The sequence below is a fragment of the Callithrix jacchus genome, chromosome 4 (genome assembly GCF_049354715.1).
Source record: "Callithrix jacchus isolate 240 chromosome 4, calJac240_pri, whole genome shotgun sequence".
NCBI lineage: Eukaryota > Metazoa > Chordata > Mammalia > Primates > Cebidae > Callithrix > Callithrix jacchus.
This window is the reverse complement of record NC_133505.1, coordinates 35,832,220-35,851,673: the sequence shown is the minus strand read 5'-3', so window position 1 is coordinate 35,851,673 and position 19,454 is coordinate 35,832,220. Positions and strand designations below refer to the sequence as shown.

Here is a 19,454-nt window from a genome sequence, read left to right as displayed (position 1 = left end):
AGGAAGTCTGGGAAAGAGGAAGGTGGATGAGTCTCTTGGGACGGGTACAGATGATGAGAGTATGTGTGTCCCAAGTGATTGTTCACCAGTGGGTGTTCACTACAGAGGAAATCTTCAATGATCAGGTTGACCGAGTGATCCATTCTGTGGGGATATCAGTCAATCTCTTTTTCCAGCTGCTCTAGAGCTCGCTCATTAGGGACATGGACACAGCAGACATGGTGGCAGGGATGAAAGATATGCAAGGCTCAGTGAGTTGACCTTCTCCTCACCAAGGCCAATCTGGACAGATACTCCATGGCTGAGGGCCTCAACTGCTAACGGCGCAGATCAGTGTTGGCCCCACTACATGGCACCCTTCTCTAGAGAGAACGGCAGATTAATTACATTGGACCGCTTTCAACCTAAGGGGAGAGGTGATTTGTCCCCATTGAAAACATCTACTTGCCTCCCCTGCACGCAATGCTTCCTGCAGCACCACTGTCTTTGGGCTTACCGAATGCCTCATTTATCATCATGTGTCTCCAACCACATTCTCTGACCAAGGAAATCATAATACTGTGAGAAAATAGCCTCAGAATATCTTTTTCGTTTTTCAAATTGAGGCATAACTTACATACCATAAAGTGCACAGATCTCGTGTGCACATTTTAATGAAGTTTTACATATCTATACACCCTTGTAATCACCACCCAGATCATATATAGAACATTCTCAGCTTCCCCTGTCTGCCTCTGCAAGAAAGCTTTCTCATGCCTTCTCCCCGTCAGTCTTTTCCCCCAAAGGCATCCCCAACTCTGACCTTTATTTTTATTTTTTATTGATTGATTGACTTTTTTTGAGATGGAGTCTCGCTCTGTTCACCTGTAACCACACCTGGCTAATTTTTGTATTTTTAATAGAGACGGGGTTTCACCATGTTGGCCAGGCTGATCTCAAACTCCTGACCTCAGGTGATCCACCTGACTCGGTCTCCCAAAGTGTTGAGATTACAGGCGTGAGCCATTGCACCCAGTCTGACTTTTATTATAACAGGTTAATGTCACACGTTCTTGAACTGCATGTGAATGGAATTGTACAGCATGTATTCTTTTGTTTTGAATTCTTTTACTTAATATACTCATTATGAGATTCATTAATGTTATTGTATGATTTCATAGCTTTTTTTTTCTTTTAACTACTGGGTAGCATTCCACTGTAAGATTATGTCACAATTTACTTACACATTCTAGTGTTAGAGGACTTTGGGGGTAAATTTCCACCCTGCACTGGTATGAATGAAGTAGATGTCTTTTAGTGGACACAGGCATTCATTTCTGCTGGGTATTTACTCTCAGGAGTAGAGGTGCTAAGTCATGGGGTATGTATGTTTAATTTTAGCATTGCCAAACATTTTCCCGAGATAATTGTATCAGTTTACACTCCAACTAAGCATGTGTGGGAGTTCCAGTTGTTCAACGTCCTTGCCAATTCTTGGTATTGACAGTGGGTTAAGTGCTAGTCATTACGGTGTGTGTATGCAGTGATATCTCATTGGTGTGTGTATGTAGTGATATCTCATTGCAGTTTTACATTCCAGTTCTCTCTGATAAGCAGTGATATTGAGTACCTTTTCAAATGTTCACTGACCATTTTGATATTCTCTTTTGTTAACTATTTACCAAATATTTTGCCCATTTTAAAATTGCATCATCTTTCTCTTATTGTGGTTCTTTCTGCATTCTAGATATGAGTCATCTGTTAGATATGCGCGCTGCAATATCTTCTCCCATCTTTGACTTTCTTTTTATAGTTAAGAATATACCTCTTTATATATATATATATATATATATATATATATATATATATATATATACCTCTTAAAGGTATATGCTGATAATAGGCTTCAATGAAGTCCAAATCATCACACGTTCTTTTAATAGCTAGTGCTTTTTGTGTCTTGCTTAAGTATCTAAATATCTTTGCCTACCTCAAGATATTTTTCTCCCAGGATTTTTTGGGGATTAAATTATAATTTTTTTTTTTTTTTTTGAGACAGAGTCTCCGTGTCACCCAGGCTGGAGTGCAGTGGTGCAATCTCGGCTCACTGCAACCTCCCCTCTGGATTTAAACAATTCTCCTGCCTCAGCCTCCAGAGTAGCTGGGATTACAGGCACTCGCCACCATGTTTGGCTAATTTTTGTAATTTTATTTTTGGTAGAGACAGGGTTTCACCATGTTGGCCAGGCTGGTCTCAAACTCCTGACCTCAAGTGATCCACCCCCGTCGGCCTCCCAAAGTGCTGCGATTACAGGCATAAGCCATTGTGCCCAGCCAAATGATGACATATTTAAAGACTCCTGGTATAGTGATAAGCACTCAAAAAAAAAATGAAAGAACAAATAGGAAAACAAATAAGCACGTGGCGCTGATAAAACATTCATATGTGCTTTAGCGTCTTAGACATGTCCTGGTAATATTTATAGCACCATGAGGAAACACAGGGATGAGAAACGTTGACCCTGAGGTAGTGGGAGATGGGAGAGATGTCCTGAGGGTGGTTGTCAGGACTCCCCACAACAGAGGCTGAGATTCAGGAAAAACTCACAGAACCTTTGATTCGAAGTCATCGCCAAGCCAGTTAAAGGCTCTGTGGTCCTTTTGCTGGTTCTTTTCTTGACCTAGCCATGTCCATGTCCATGGATCACATCCTGGGAACCTCCCTATGCCCCGTTTTAATTATTCCATGATCATTATTTTTTTCTCCTCTATGACCCCCTCCCACCCAAAATATTTTTTGATATCCAATCTATGGCCACAGCCATCTTGTCCTGCCATGGCGTCCTTGGTGGCTTCCTCTGTGACCCACTCTGTGGCTTCCTCCATATCCATAATGCCTGCCATGATTTCCTCCACAGTCGTCCCCATGGATGTGGCTCAGTTCATGGCACACTCCTTGTCCAAAGCCATGCGCTCCTCCATGTCCCATCTCAAGCTCTCCTCCATAAGCCAGTGCATCTCCCAGGCTGTGGAATGTCCCAGAGCCCAGGCCCAAATTTAGGTCCAGACCATGGCCCAGGCTGTGGCCATGGGGATAATAAATACCACTGTTTCTCAGGGGGAAGCAAAGTTCTCTCTAAAAGAAAAAAATGCATATATTGGTCAATGAAAATTAAATGTCCTCTCCCTAATCACCATACATGCCTGTTTCTCAGTGTCAGATTTTCACTTTTCCGCACTGCCCGTTTTCTCTTTTTTACCGCCATCCTTACTATGACCTGTGTCTCTGTCTCTCTTTCTCCTTGTTCTTTTACTTTTTCTCTCTCTGAGACAATAAAGTTCCCTATTATCTTATTAACATATCCTCTTTCTGTGAATACTCAGGCCTCGCTCTGCAGGTCATAAGGTTATGTGTTTTTGGACTTTCAAGACAAAGGTAAATCCATACCCCATGTGAAAGGCACAGAGACACACTTGAAAGACAGCTTTCTCTCTGTTAGGTCAGCTAAGGAAACTGAGGACAGGCATGTGGAATTGGCATGTGCCACCATGCCCAGCTAATTTTTGTATTTCTAGTAGAGACCACTTTCACCATGTTGGCCAGGCTGGTCTGAAACGCCTGGATGCAAGTGATCCACCCACCTTGGCCTCTCTAAGTATTGGGATTACAGGCGTGAGCCACCGCACCCAGCTGCTTTTTGCTTTCTTTATAATAATGTCCTTCTTGTTCTCTCTCAGTAGTTAATGAAACCTCTTGGTATTTCTGGTCTATCAACTGATCTGAGTAGAATGCAAAAGGCCTTCATCTTTTTTTTTTTTTTTTGAGACAGAGTTTCGATCTTTTTCCCAGGCTGGAGTGCAATGACACTAACTTGGCTAACTGTAACCTCCACCTTCTGGGTTCAAGCCATTCTCCTGCCTCAGCCTCCCAAGTAGCTGGGAGTACAGGTGCCTGCCACTGTGTCCAGCTAATTTTTGTATTTTTAGTAGAGACAGTGTTTCACCATGTTAGTCAGACTGGTCTTGAACTCCTGACATCGTGATCTGCCCGCCTTGGCCTCCCAAAGTGCTGGGATTACAGGCTTGAGCCACCTCGCCCAGCCAGTATTCATCTTTAACTATGCAAAGAAGTATCAAAGGAGAAGAGAGTCTCACAGACAGCAAGCGCTAAAATTGGAATTTAGCTCACAGACCGCTCACTTCCTAAACATCCTTCTTCCAGAGCAAAAATAATCTAACTTTCAGATATTGTATTATGAAGAGACGTGATTTTCTTTAAGTACCTTCTTTTCTTTTCCCACCTTTCACATGATTTCCCTTCACTTTGGCTCCAACTCCACCTTTTCCCTCCTCTTTTTCTACTTTCATCTCACTTTCTCTGACGTACAGATTCTTTCTGGTCCTTATATCAGGCTAGGTGATTCTTTTCTTCTGAGCGCACCAACTTACTCCCCTCTCTCATTCTGGATTTCTCCAAAGCACTGCTGACATGATTACCCCCACCATTCAGACCATTCTTCTCGCCAGGCTCCCCTACAAACCCACGCTGGGTACTCACCAGGCAAAAACTCAGTCCTACTGACAATCCGACACCAGCCACGACTGCAGCAAGGGAAATGAGGATGATAGCCCAGGGCTGTAAATATCCACCTGGTTTGATCACATTTGTGGGCATGTGGCTCATGCTAACTGTGTTTGTGACCCTGGACACGGGGCCTGTTTCCTGGGCGGTGGTGCTGGTTGGCTCACGAGTGGATCCTGGGGTGGTCCTGACGCTGGGGACTGAGGTGGTAGATGATGCTCCCATTGTAGGTGTACCCAGGCCAGAGGTGTTTGGGACTATTCCTGGCACAGCATGGCTGGTAGCAGAGGCTGTGGACTCCATTCCAGGGGCCATGGTCACAGAGCTGGAGGCAGTGGGTCTGGTTCCAGTGGTCCTGGTGCCTATAAAACAGGTCACACAAGATGATGCATTTGTAGCAGAGATGATTAAAGGGGAATGGGGGTGCTTAGAGCAGAGGGGGGTGAACCTAACAAACCTATGGTGGAGGTGGCTCAGGAGAGGGGTGGGGCGGGGAGAAGAGATGGTAGAAAGAGATTCTGCTGTGGCCATGTCCCCAGAATAGAGGTGGGTGTCATACAGAGGAGGAGGTAGAATGTGTCTGTCACCTGGTGGGGTTGGTGATGGAGGAGGCAGAAGGTTGGGGAAATGTGCCCATGATGGGTTCAGAGGTGGAAGATCTATTTGACTTCAGAAGCAGCCACCCAAACAGAAGTGGGTGGCCTGATATAAAGAAATGAATTAACAGCATATGCAGTGACCTGGCTGGGATTGGAGCCTATTATTCTAAGTGAAGTAACTCAGGAATGGAAAACCGAACATTGTATGTTCTCACTGCTATGTATGAGCTAAGCTCTGAAAATGCGGAGACATAAGAATGCAACAGACTTTGGGGACTTTGAGGGAAGAGTGAGGGGGCGAAGGATAGAAGACTTCAAATATGGTGCAGTGTAACCTGCTCGGGTGATGACGGGTGCACCAAAATATCACAAATCACCACTAAAGAACTTACTCCTGTAACCAAATACCACCTGTACCCCAATACCCTATGGAAAAAAATTAAAAATAAATCAAATTAAATCAAACAAGTGGGCGGGCTGGTATACAAAGTGGCGGGCCCTGCTTCTCTTGTGACTAATCACTGGGAGCAAGGAGGCTGCTGGAGGAGGACATGACAGAATCGGATTGACTCATGGGTGTGGCAGTGGTCATGGCTGGGACAGAGGTGACTTCATCTACCGCACAGCGACACACAGGGGAGGTATGTGTGCTTGGGCAGATGTGGGAGAATCTGACACAGGGACAGGAGAGGGTGGGCTCCGACAGGTGCGAGCAGAGTCAGCACGGCAGAGGTGGTGGTGGCAGCTTAGGTAGCAATGGGTGTGCTTAGGTCAGAAGCGGTTAAAATGTGATCACAAACAGTGCCCGTCACCAGAACAGACGTGAGTGTGCTCAAAACCAAGAGGATAGAATCAGATGCAACCACCTTGCTGATGACAAGTGCCAGAGAGTGAATAAAATTGTTTGGTCTCATACTGGAGCAAAGGTTGTCACATGTTTTCTATAAAGGCCCAGACGGCAAATACTTTAGGCTTCTGGGCCATGCAGTCTCTGTTGCAAATACTCTGAAAAGCAGAAAAGCAGCTGGAGACAAAATGTAAGTGAGTGGGCATGACTATGCTCCAATAAAACTACAAAACCAGGTCACAGGGGAGACTTGACCCATGAAATGTGGTCTGCCAGCCTCGGGACTAGGGTCAATATATTGGTAGGAGGTGGTAGTGTCACAAATGGTGGGTTGAATAGTGGTGATCTCTGAGCCTGCAGTGAGGGCTGTAGTGGTCTCAGAGCCTGTGGTAGAGGCTGTGGTGGTTTCAGAGCTCGTGGTAATGACTGTAGTGGTCTCTGAGACTGTAGAAGAAACTGTGGTGGTCTCACAGCCTTCCATAGAGACTGTGGTGGTCTCAGAGCCTCTGGTGGAGACTGTAGTAATCTTAGAGCCTTCCGTAGAGATGGTGGTGATCTCTGAACCTGCAGGAGAGGCTGTGGTGGTTTCAGAGCTCGTGGTAGTGACTGTAGTGGTCTCTGAGTCTGCAGTAGAGACTGTGGTGGCCTCTACTGTGGGTTGAATAGAGATGCAGAGAGCATTTCACACACTGTGATGGGGCAGTGGAGTTGAGGTGGGCTTGCCTGAGGAAGATGCAACAGATATAATGTGCTTGTGTTTCATTACATTGTGGTTCTGATTACAATGGAAGTGGTGGGCAGTTAAAAAAAAGAGGTGAGACCAGAGTAGAGGCCATTAGGATTCCAGAGAGGAAATTTTACCTGGCCGTGTGCTGGCCTGACTCAAACCAGGGCAGAGATGACAGAAAGAGGTGAACAGCTGGTGGTTGCCGCCAGAGTTAAAACGTGTGGGCTCAAAGAAGACATGGGGGTTAGTACCTGACACAGCCATGTTGGCGATGCGCTGAGTAGAAACATCAGTGGCCTTGGTGGGTATAAAAGTGGTGGCCGAGACAGTGGTGGAGGCTGCAGTGGCTGCAGAAGATGTGCTAGGGACTGTGGTGGTCTCAGAGCCTGTGAAGAAAGTTGCAGTGGGCTCAAAGCTTGTAGTAGAAAGCATGGTGGTCTCAGAGCCTATGATGAAGCCAGTGTTGGTCTCAGAGCCTGCCCTTGGGGGTATGGAGGTCTCAGAACCTGTAGCACAGGCTGTGGTGGTCTCAGAGCCTGAAGTGGAGGCTGTGGTGGTCCCAGAGCCTGCAGTGGAGGCTGTGGTGGTCACAGAGCCTTCAGTAGAGGTGGTTGTGGCCTCAGAGCCTTCAGTAGAGGGTATAGTGGTGTCAGAGCCTGTGGTAGAGACTGTAGTGTTCCCAGAGCCTTTACCAGAGGTGGTGGTGATCTCTGAGCCTGTGGTAGAGGCTGTGGTGGTCTCAGAGCCTGTGGTAGTTACTGTAGTGGTCTCTGAGCCTTCTGTAGAGGTGGTGGTAGACTCAGAGCCTGTGGTAGAGACCATAGTGGTCTCAGAGCCTGTGATAGTGACTGTAGTGGTCTCAGAGCCTTCAGTAGAGGCTGTGGTGGTCTCAGAGCCTGCAGTGAGGTCTGTGGTGGTCTCAGAGCCCATGGTAATGACAGTAGTGGTCTCAGAGCCTTCAGTAGAGGCTGTGGTGGTCTCAGAGCCTTCAGTAGAGGCTGTGGTGGTCTCAGAGCCCATGGTAATGACAGTAGTGGTCTCAGAGCCTTCAGTAGAGGCTGTGGTGGTCTCAGAGCCTGCAGTGAGGTCTGTGGTGGTCTCAGAGCCCATGGTAATGACAGTAGTGGTCTCAGAGCCTTCAGTAGAGGCTGTGGTGATCTCAGAGCCTGCAGTAGAAACCATAGTGGTCTCAGAGCCTTCAGTAGAGGCTGTGGTGGTCTCAGAGCCTTCAGTAGAGGCTGTGGTGGTCTCAGAGCCTGAGGTAGAGACTATGGTGGTCTCAGACCCTTGAATAGAGGCTGTGGTGATCTCGGATCCTGTGGTACAGGCTGTGGTCATCTCAGAACCTTCAGTAGAGGTTGTGGTGGTCTCAGAGCCTGTGGTAGTGACTGTAATGGTCTCTGAGCCTGAAGTAGAGGCTGTGGTGGTCTCGGATCCTGCGGTAGTGACTGTGGTGGTCTCTGAGCCTGTGGTAGAGGCTGTGGTGGTCTCAGATCCTGCAGTAGAGGCTGTGGTGGTCTCAGAACCTGCAGTAGAGGCTGTGGTGGTCTCGGATCCTGTGGTAGTGACTGTGGTGGTCTTTGAGCCTCCAGTAGAGGCTGTGGTGGTCTCAGAGCCTGCGGTAGAGGCTGTGGTCATCTCAGAGCCTGCTGTAGAGGCTGTGGTGGTCTCGGATCCTGTGGTAGAGGCTGTGGTGGTCTCGGATCCTGCGGTAGAGGCTGTGGTGATCCCGGAGCCTGCTGTAGAGACTGTGGTGGTCTCTGAGCCTGCAGTAGAGGCTGTGGTGATCCCAGAGCCTGCTGTAGAGGCTGTGGTGGTCTCTGAGCCTGCAGTAGAGGCTGTGGTGATCCCAGGGCCTGCTGTAGAGACTGTGGTGGTCTCTGAGCCTGCGGTAGAGGCTGTGGTGGTCTCGGATCCTGCGGTAGAGGCTGTGGTGGTCTCGGATCCTGCGGTAGAGGCTGTGGTGGTCTCTGAGCCTGCAGTAGAGGCTGTGGTGATCCCAGGGCCTGCTGTAGAGACTGTGGTGGTCTCTGAGCCTGCGGTAGAGGCTGTGGTGGTCTCGGATCCTGCGGTAGAGGCTGTGGTGGTCTCGGATCCTGCGGTAGAGGCTGTGGTGGTCTCGAATCCTGCGGTAGAGGCTGTGGTGGTCTCGGATCCTGCGGTAGAGGCTGTGGTGGTCTCGGATCCTGCGGTAGAGGCTGTGGTGGTCTCGGATCCTGCGGTAGAGGCTGTGGTGGTCTCGGATCCTGCGGTAGATGCTGTGGTCATCTCGGAGCCTTCGGTAGAGGTTGTGGTGGTCTCAGAGCCTGTGGTAGTGACTGTGGTGGTCTCTAAGCCTGCAGTAGAGGCTATGATGGTTTCAGAGCCTGTGGTGGTCTCAGAGCCTGTGGTTGAGACTGTGGTGGTCTCAGAGACTTCAGTGAAGACTGTGGTTGTCTCAGAGCTTGCAGTGGAGGCCTTGGTGGTCTCAGAGCCTATCGCAGAAGCCATAGTGGTCTTAGAGCCCATGGTGGATACTATAGTGGTCTCAGAGCTTGTAATAGAGGCTGTGGTGATCTCAGAGCCTGTAGTAGAGGTTGCAGTCATCTCAGAATCTGCAATGGAGGCTGTGGTTGTCTCAGAGCCTGTGGTAGAATATGTGGTGGTCTCAGAGCTCATGATGGAGGCTGTGGAGGTCTCAGAGCCTGTGTTAGAGATCATAGTGGTTTTAGAGCCTGTGGTGGAAGCTGGGGTGGTCTCAGAGCCTGCAGTGGAAGCTGTGACGGTTTCAGAGCCTGTGGTAGAGGCCATGGTGGTCTCAGAGCCTATAGCAAAGACCGTGATCATCTCAGAGCTTGCAGTGGAGACCTTGGTGGTCTCAGAGTCTATGGTAGAGGCCATAGTGGTCTCAGAGCCCATGGTGGATGCCGTGGTGGTCTCAGAGCCTGCAGTAGAGGTTGTGGTGATCTCAGAGCCTGCAGTGGAGGTGATGGTGGTCTCAGAGACTGAAGTAGAAGCTGTGGTGGTTTCAGAGCTTGTAGGAGAGGTTGTGGTGGTCTCATAGCCCATGGTGGAGACTGTGGTAGTCCCACTGCCTGTGGTAGAGACTGTAGTGGTCTCATAGCCTGCAGTGGACATGGTGGTGGTTTCAGAGCCTGCCGTAGAAGCTGTGGTGGTCTCAGAGCCTGCACTAGAGACTGTGGTGGTCTCAGGGCTTACTGTGGAGACTCTGGTAGTCTCAGATCCTGCTGTGGAGGTGGTGGTGATCTCAGAACTTGAAATAGAGACTACGGTGGTCTGAGAGCCTGTGGTGGAGGAAGTGTTGGTCTCAGAACCTGCTGTAGAGGCTGTGGTGGTCTCAGAGGTTTTGATTGGGACTGTAGTGGTCTCAGAGCCTGTTGTTGAGGCTGTGCTGGTGTTAGAGGCTGCAGGGGGGGCCAAAGTGGTCTCAGAGCTCATGCTGGATGCCGTGATCCTATCAGAGTCTGCAGCCGAAGTTGTGGTATTCTCAGAGCCTGACATGGAGGTGGAGGTGCTGGTGGTCTCAGAACCTGCAGTAAATGATGTGGTGGTCTCAGAGCCTGTGGTAGAGATTTTTGTGGCCTCGGAGCCTGCAGTGGAGGTGGTGGCAATCTCAGAGCCTGTGGTGAAGGCCACAGTAGAAGCCATGGTGGAGGCCGACGTTGTCTCAAAGCCTGTGGTGGAGTCTGTGGTGATCTTAGAGTCTGAGTCTGTAGTTAAGGCCACAGTAGAGGCCATGGTGGAGGTCATGGTGGAGGCCATGGTGGTCTCAGAGCCTGTGATGGAGACTCTAGTGGTGTCAGAGCCTTTGGTGAAGGCTGTGGTATTCTCAGAGCCTGCGGTGGAGGACAAATAAGGTGGTGGGAATGGATTAAGGATGATTTGCAGGTTTAGAGTCTAGTGTTACTTTAATATATACTCAGTATGCTTACTCATTTATTTATTCAGATATTGAGGGCTTAAGATACCTGGTATTTTACTAAACTCTGGGCATACTCTTGTCAGCAAAAGAGATATGGGCTTATAATTTAGTAAAGAAGAGTAATACAACATAAAAAATACAAATACACATTGGCTTAAGTGCTGTTAAAGAAAGCAGGGGTGCTGCTTTCCATACTACAGTCAGAAAAGGTCCCTCTGAGGAATTGACATAGGAACTGAGAGCTGATAAGAAGGATAAGAAGGCAGCCATTTGAAAGGCCGGGAGAAGGACAGCATAGATCTACAGCATAAGCATAAACACCCTGGGTTGTTAATGAGCTTGATGGGATCCATGAATAACTCAAAGACCAGGATGGCTGGAATGTAGTTCCTGAAGGAGAAAGCAAGGCTGTAGAGAGACCTTTTCTAACTCTCATTTCTGAAGCAGGACCCATGCTTTTCTAACAGCACATAACCCAACATGTATTTATATTGTCTATATTTTCATCTCTCTTCCTTGCTAGAACATAAGCTCACATTTCTTTGCTGACCGAGGTTTGCTCAGAGTTTAGCAAAATACCATAGTAGAAAGGTTAATTTTCATCTCAAATGAGGACCCACTGGAATAACATACTCTGATTGATTGTTTTTGTTTTTATTTTGAAAAAAAAAATCACAGATTCTTTTGTAACAGGTGTAACACAAAGAGCCCTTTTCCCTGAATCATCTGGGAGTTACTTGGTAACCTGATATCTCATTATCCTCCAATACTTTATCTATTCTCATACACAACCATAACACAACCGTCGAGATCAAGAAATTCACGTGAATATATTGCTGCCGCCTGATCTTTAGATCCCTTTCAAGTTTTGCTAGCTGTCCTAATAATGTCTGCAATAGTAAGCAGCTCAATTCAGGATCTTGTGTTGCCTTCCGTTGTCTTGCCTCTTTAGTCTTCTTCAGTCTGGTGCAGTTCCTCATTCTTCCTTTGCTCTTCATAACTTCGAACCTTTGGAGATTACAGGCCAGTTATGTTGTAGAATTTTCCTTATATTGAGTTTTTGTAATTTTTCATCATGATTAGGTTCATGTTATTAATCTTTGCCAAGAATACCACTGAAGTGATGTTGTATTCTTCTCTCTGCATACTCTCAGGTGACAGATAATATCAATATGTCCCATGATTGATGATATTCTCTTGGATTACCTGATTAAGAAGGTATATTCAGGCTGGTTTTTCTTTCCTTGTGGTTAATAAGCATTGTGTTATGATTATAATTATAAAGTGTCCTTGTTTATTTCTAATAATATACCTCTCAAGCCTATTTTGTTTGATATTGAAATAGTCACTCCATTTTTTAAAAATAGAATTGATGTTAGCATGGCTAACATATAGTTATGGCCATATATTTCTTCCTCTTATTTTTACCCCCCCCTTTTTTTTTTTTTTACCATATTTGTAGTTATAGTTAGTTCAAATGTATTTCTTGGTTGATTATTTAATTGGAGTTTTCTGTTTTAACCAATGTGTCAATCTCTGCCTTTTAATTGGGGGCCTGGACCATGTACATTTAATGTAATTATCAATATATTGGGTCTAATTCTTTTTTAGAGACAGAGTCTTGCTCTGTCACCCAGGCTGGAATGCAGGGGCACAATCATGGCTCACTGCAGCCTTGACTTTCAAAGCTCCAGCAATCCTCCTGCCTCAGCCTCCCAACTCTCTGGTACCACAGGCATGAGCCATGATGCCTGGCTAATTATTTTTTAATTTTTCTTTTTTGTAAAGATGTGGTCTCCCTATGCTGCCTGGGCTTGTCTCGAACTCCTGGGTTCCAGCAATCTTCCTGCCTCAGCCCCATGAAGTGCTGGAATTACAAGTGTGAACCGCTGTGGCTGGCCCCTAGTTTAATAGTCTTGATATTTGTTTTCTATTTTTCCCATCTGGTCTTCTTTCCTTTTCCTCCTTTTTTCCCCTACTTTTTTTCTTAATTAACCAAGTTTTTTTTTTTTTTTTTTTTTTTTTTAACTTATTGTGCTCATTAGAGGTCCAGGAGACTGTTTGTTGGCAGTTAGAAACCAGTTTCTAAGACAGAGAGAGTCTCGTTCTGTCACCCAGGCTGGAGTGTGGTGGTGCGATCTTGGCTCACTGCAACCTCCACCTCTCCTGCCTCAGCCTCCAGAGTAGCTGGAACCACAGGCATGCGCCACCACGCTGGGCTAATTTTTGTATTTTTAGTAGAGACAGGGTTTCACCATGTCGGCCAGGCTGGTTTCTAACTCCTGGTCTCAAGTGGTCCACCTGCCTCCGCCTCCCAAAGTGCTGAGATTACAGGCGTGAGCCACGGTGCCTGGCCCTGAGTCTTTTTTATGACCCCATTTTATTTTCACTATTAGCTTATTAAATATCATTATTATTTGTGTGCCATTGCCTTAGGATTTACGATATACGTCTTTAATGTATCACTGTCTACCTCCTGGTGATCTCATACCTCTTCACGTAAGGGCATGAGAGTCTTACCACGGTTTACTTCCATTTCCCTCAGCTATTCCTTGTGCCACTGTTGTCATACATTTTATGTCTACATGTGTTAGAAGCCTCATAATTCGTTGATATTTACGTATATTATCTTTTGAGAAGAATTTAAATGAAAAAATATTTTTTATTTTTTACCCACATATTTATCGTTTCCAGCACACTTCCTTTATTATTTTGCATAGATCTAAATTTTTTCTTCCTGAAGAACTTTCTTTTACGTTTAAAAGAAGTGTCAGTCTCCAGGAGGTGGACTTTTAGTTTTAGCTTGCCTGAGAAGAGCCTTCATTTCATCTTCATATTGAGAATTTTTTACTCTGTAATTCTAGGCTGACAGAGTATCTTTTCCTTCAGCATTTTAGTGATGTTGCTGCTTTCTCTTCTGGTTGCCATGGCTTTTCACAGGAAGTCTGTTATCCTGCTTGTCTTTGCTCCTGTCTATATAATGTGTCTTTTTTTTCTATCTGGTTCTAGGATATACCATTTATCACTGATTTTTAGTTATTTGATTATGTTATACTTTTGTGTGATTTTTTTAAGTTTATTTTGCTTGATATTTGTTGAGTTCTTGGGATTTGTGAGTTTATAGTTTTCATCAAATTCAATTTTTTACAGCTACTATTTCTTTAAACATGTTTTTTGTTCCCTTTGTTTTCTGGAACTTCAATAACACATATTGTAGGCAAAATGTTGTCTCACGAATCACTGATGTTCTATTCATTTATTTTCAGCCCTTCATGTGGGACCATACTCCCTCCACGCCATACTCCCTCTCACCCTCACAAGATTCTGACAACACTCTATGGGAAAGTCCTCCTCACCCAATTTAGTTTCCCTCCCTCCCTCCCTCCCTCCCTCCCTCCCTCCCTCCCTCCCTCCTTCCCTCCCTTCCTTCCTTCCTTCCTTTCTTCTTTCCTTCCTTCCTTCCTTTCCTTCTCTCTTTCTCTCTTTCTTTCTTTTCTGACGAAGTCTTGCTCCGTCACCCAGGCTGGAGTGCAATGGTTTGATCTCAGCTCACTGCAACTTCCTCCTCCCAGGTTCAAGTGATTCTCCTGCCTCAGCCTCCTAAGTAGCTGGGATCATAGGCGCACACCACGACACTCGACTAATTTTTGTATTTTTAGTAGAGACAGGGTTTTTCCATGTTGGCCATGCTGGTCTTGAAATCCTGACCTCGTGATCTGCCTGCCTCAGCCTCCCAGAGTGTTGGAATTACAGGCATGAGCCACGGTGTCCAGCCCCAGTTTAGTTTCTTATATTCTTCTACGGGCCACGGCTGTCTCCCCTCCTATCCTGATACCTGCTTTGCTCTGCCTCACCTAATGACCTGGGGTTTAATCATGCAGGAAGGAAAGAGAAAGCAGAAAAAAAAAATTTATGTTTTTTAAAGATCACACTCAGCCTGTGTGAAAAGTGGAATGTAAGAGGGCAAGAGTGAAAACAGAAAATTGGTTAAGAGCATTAACTATTGCTTGGACTAGGATGGTAGCAGTGGAGATAAATTTCAGTGGATGAATGCAAACTATGTCTTGAAATTAGAAAAGTAGAACCAATAGGGAGTGTTGAAAAACTGCATGTGGTGGATGGCAGGAAAAGAAGTCAAGAACAGCTTCAAGCTTTGGGGCTTACACAAGGAGTTGGAAGTTAGTTCTATTTACCTGAATGAATAGGGATAAAGTGAAGATTGGAAATATTAGAGATTTTGAACTTTTCGTGCCCATTAGATATCCAGGAGGCTGTTTGTTGGCAGTTAGAAACCTGCACTTAGTTCTCAGAGGAGAGATCAAAACAATAGATGTAAAACTGGAAGTAATTTAAATAGACATTGTATTTGAAGCCATGAGGCTGACTGAGATCACTTGTCTGGGAGAGTATAGTTGGAGAAGAGGGCTCTGGACCAAGCTCTGGCTACTCCATCATTCAGATGTCACGTAGGCTAATGAATGAGACTGAGAAGGAGCAGCCAGTAAGGTAGAAATAAAACTCTAAAAAGTGAATCAAGTAAGTCAGGAGAATAGAGAGGCTCTGGAAAAATATGGTAGTTAGCTGAACTGATTTTTGCAGAGAGATCAAGTAAGATATGGCCTGGGGCATGTCCATTGGATTCGGAGACAATATGTGAGTGTTTAGTTTATTGAAAATAGATTTGCATGATGGGGTACCCCCCAATTGGAATGAATAAAAGAATAAATAAGTATATCTGGAGACTTATGGATTTCATAGGAGAATAAAAAGTAGAGAAATAACAAGGACATACCTCCACAAGGACAAAAAATGGAGAGAGGACAACAGCAGAGGAGAGATTTACATTTTTTAAAAAGATAATAGTAGGTGGATGAGTGGTAACTCTCCAACACAACAGAGAAAGCTTCAACATACAAGCTGCCATTGGGGGTGAGAGTAAGTCAACTACTGGTGAATTATCTATTCCGTGTAATCCTAGAAGGGTTTAGGAGTTGCATCCAGGTTCCTCTGAAGAATTGGGTGTGGCATGTGAGTAAACACAGGAAGGATGGTTGAAATGCAATGTAGCTAGGGACTGTCTCTCAGCTCCAGATCCCTCCTTCCACTCAAGTAGTTGGTGAATACACCTCTCTCCTTTATAAGAGCTTAGGGTTTTATCTCTGGAGATATTGAGACTTGAGACCAAAGAAACTCTAGACCAGTGATCCCAGGCACTGCTGAGGGCAGGAGTGAGAGGTTTTACTGAAACTATGCAATTAAGGAAATGCTCACACCCTGAACTGTAAAACCCTCATTACCTCGTCCCTTTGCTTCCAGCACTTCAGCAGCTATGCTAGCATGCTCCAGACAGGATCTGGAGAATTCTTCTTGTGGAAAGAAATTAGCCAACACTAGATACTGACATTTTGAGGATCTTTCCAATCAAAAGTACCACTTTTCTGGTAAGTTACCCTAAAGCTAAGTCCATCCATTGACAGGACTACCCCTGAACACAAAGCTTCCAGGCATCATTTTAGTGCCTCACTCTCAAATGCAAAGGACATTCTGGGATTACCAGATATTTGAGGAAAATCTCTAGCTTGAAGTATAGAGATCAAAACAAATATCCCTATGAAGCAGAGCCAGAGACAACCGAGACAATGCAAATAGCAAAACCAACTTCAAATGTCCTCAGCAATATAAGTGAAAGTGTAGCACCCACGGAAAAAATTAAAAAAAAAAAACAAATAAAAGGTGCCATTTAAAAAATGATTGTAGAGAAAAAATGATCTCTTTGAAATTTAAAAAAAAACTCAAAATTTACTAGAAGGATTTGAAGACAAGAAGCTGAGGAAATCTCTCCAAAAGAAAAATAAAATGACAGAGTTGGAAGACAGAAGAAAAAATATAAGAAAATTAGGTGGAGAAAGGATTCCCTGTTTAACAAATGGTGTTGGAAAAACTGGCTAGCCATGTGCAGAAAGCAGAAACTGGACCCCTTCCTGACACCTTACACAAAAATTAACTCCAGATGGATTAAAGACTTAAACATAAGACTTAACATCATAAAAACCCTTGAAGAAAATCTAGGCAAAACCATTCAGGACATAGGCATAGGCAAGGACTTCATGACCAAAACACCAAAAGCATTGGCAACAAAAGCCAAAATAGACAAATGGGACCTAATCAAACTCCACAGCTTCTGCACAGCAAAAGAAAGAGTCATTAGAATGAATCGGCAACCAACAGAATGGGAAAAAATTTTTGCAATCTACCCATCTGATGAAGGGCTAATATACAGAATCTAAAAAGAACTAAAACAGATTTACAAGAAAAAAATAAACAAGCCATTCAAAAGTGGGCAAAGAATATGAACAGATGCTTTTCAAAAAAGACATATATGAGGCCAACAAACATATGAAAAAATGCTCATCGTCACTGGTCATTAAAGAAATGCAAATCAGGCTGGGTGCAGTGGCTCATGCCTATAATCCCAGCACTTTGGGAGGCTAAGGCGGGTGGATCACGAGGTCAAGAGATCGAGACCATCCTGGTCAACGAGGTGAAACCCGTCTCTACTAAAAATACAAAAATTAGCTTGGCATGGTGGTGCACACCTGTAGTCCCAGCTACTCGGGAGGCTGAGGCAGGAGAATTGCTTGAACCCAGAAGGCAGAGGTTGTGGTGAGCCAAGATCATGCCATTGCACTCCAGTCTGGGTAACAACAGCGAAACTCCATCTCAAAAAAAAAAATGCAAATCAAAACTACGTTGAGATACCATCTCACGCCAGTTAGAATGGCTATCTTTTAAAAACCTGGAGACAACAGATGCTGGGGAGGATGTGGAGAAATAGGAACACTTTTACACTGTTGGTGGGAGCGTAAATTAGTTCAACCATTGTGGAAGACAGTGTGGAGATTCCTCAAGGACCTAGAAATAGAAATCCCATTTGACCCAGCAATCCCATTATTGGGTATATATCCAAATGATTATAAATCATTCTACTATAAGGACACATGCACAGGAATGTTCATTGCAGCACTGTTTAAATAGCAAAAACTTGGAATCAACCCAAATGCCCATCGATGATAGACTGGACAGGGAAAATGTGGCACATATACACCATGGAATACTATGCAGCCATCAAAAATAATGAGTTTGCGTCCATTGGAGGATGAACCTGGAAACCATCATTTTCAGCAAACTGACACAAGAACAGAAAATCAAACACCACATGTTCTCATACATAGGCAGGTGTTGAACAATGAGAACACATGGACACGGGGAGGGAAGCATCACACACTAGGGTCTGTCGGGGGGAAATAGGGGAGGGAGAGTGAGGGGTGGGGAGTTGGGGAGAGATAGCATGGGGAGAAATGCCAGATATAGGTGAAGGGGAGGAAGGCAGAAAATCACACTGCCATGTGTGTACCTATGCAACAATCTTGCATGTTCTTCACATGTACCCCAAAACCTAAAATGCAATTAAGAAAAAAAGAAGTTGGAAACGCAAAAAAAAAAAAAAAAGAAAATTAGAATGACAGTCCACGAGGTCAAACATCCAAATCTAAGATTTTTCAGAAAGACAGAACAAAGAAAATGGATGAGAGGCAATTATCAAAAAAAAAAAATGCAGGAAAATTTCCCAGAACTGACTAATATAACTTTCTACTGTACAAATTCCTAACACAATGAAAGAAGAATCTGTACTATGGCACCATATCATGAAATTTTAGAACAGTAGTTTTAAAAATCTGAAATCCTCCAGAAGAAAAAAAAATGGGTCTCTTACAAGAGGTCAGTAATCTAAATGATATCAGACTTCACAATCTAGAATCTAGAAATGGTGGATCAATGCCTTCAAAATCCTCAGGAAAAATCTTATCCTTCCTAGAATTTTATAACCAGCTAAACTATGAGTCAAATGCGAGGGTGGAATAAGACATATTCAGATGTATAAGGTCTATGGACAGGTAGGCCCATTTTTCTCTTCTTCCTGGGCACATGAGTAATTTGCATTCTCAACCTCTCTTGTAGCTAGGTAGGGCTAAATGTCTAAGCCCTAGTTAGAGGCCCCTAAAGGGAAGGAACACATGTAGTTTCCACTTAATTTGTTTTAGAGTAAATACCTATTCCTTGACTTCTGCTTGTATACATATTTTTATTTTCTGTATATTATCATGTTTTGACATTTTAACAAACTTTTCTAGCTAGGGAGAGACAGCATCTTCCTGGGCTAGGCAATTCTTAGAAGTAGCAAAGGGCCTAGCCAGAAGCATGAGCTGATTTGCAAACTATCCAGTCTAGAGCCAGCACTCTTCGATCTGGTCCATACACCCATACACTCCAGGAAACAATATTTATATGCCTTAATCATTCCAAAGCCAAGTACCAGGCAACTAGGTAGTAATCAGCCATATAGCTCAAAGAACACAGAAATTATTCAAACCAGCCAATCCTAAACTGTTCACCCTGCCCTTCCTTGCCTTTCCCACAGAAACCCTAATAAAAGGAAAAACCTAAACCTTTCCCTCACTCCTGTCTTCTGCCTCCTGACTACCTTGCTTTCTTAGGTGGTCTGGCATGGCAGTGCCATGCCTCCTCTCTCTAGGGCCTGTGAGCCTTTCCTTTTGTGGCTGCACCTTGACTGACTGTATCATAAAATAACACAAAATACTGTTCTACTCCCCTCTCCTTGGGCTGAAATGATGTTGACACTGGAAACCATATGTTGAAGATGGAAGAAACATGTTAACCCAGGGTCCCTGAATGACTACATGGAACAGAGCTCCCACCATCTTACAATACTCATCTTA

At 44.7% G+C, this 19,454-nt stretch overlaps 1 protein-coding gene across 1 annotated transcript; it reads right to left on the bottom strand.

The window, feature by feature from the left end:
• Positions 1-2,120: 2,120 nt before the first annotated feature.
• MUC22 (mucin 22) lies at positions 2,121-10,721 on the bottom strand. Its single transcript, XM_054254660.2, has 3 exons — positions 6,986-10,721; positions 4,538-4,923; positions 2,121-3,115 (listed from the first exon to the last, which is right to left on the bottom strand). Exons 1-3 carry the CDS (start codon positions 10,494-10,496, stop codon positions 2,789-2,791), a joined length of 4,224 nt encoding a protein of 1,407 aa, XP_054110635.2. The 5' UTR covers positions 10,497-10,721; the 3' UTR covers positions 2,121-2,788.
• Positions 10,722-19,454: the final 8,733 nt, after the last annotated feature.

Excerpts from the sequence above, each read along its gene's own strand:
- MUC22 (XM_054254660.2), bottom strand. The coding sequence starts at position 10,496 with ATGGCCTCCACCATGACCTCCACCATGGCCTCTACTGTGGCCTTAACT. Across the intron at positions 4,924-6,985 it reads CGCCAACATGGCTGTGTCAG|GCACCAGGACCACTGGAACC; the intron begins GTACTAACCCCC and ends CCTGTTTTATAG. Across the intron at positions 3,116-4,537 it reads TAGGACTGAGTTTTTGCCTG|AGAGAACTTTGCTTCCCCCT; the intron begins GTGAGTACCCAG and ends TTTTTCTTTTAG.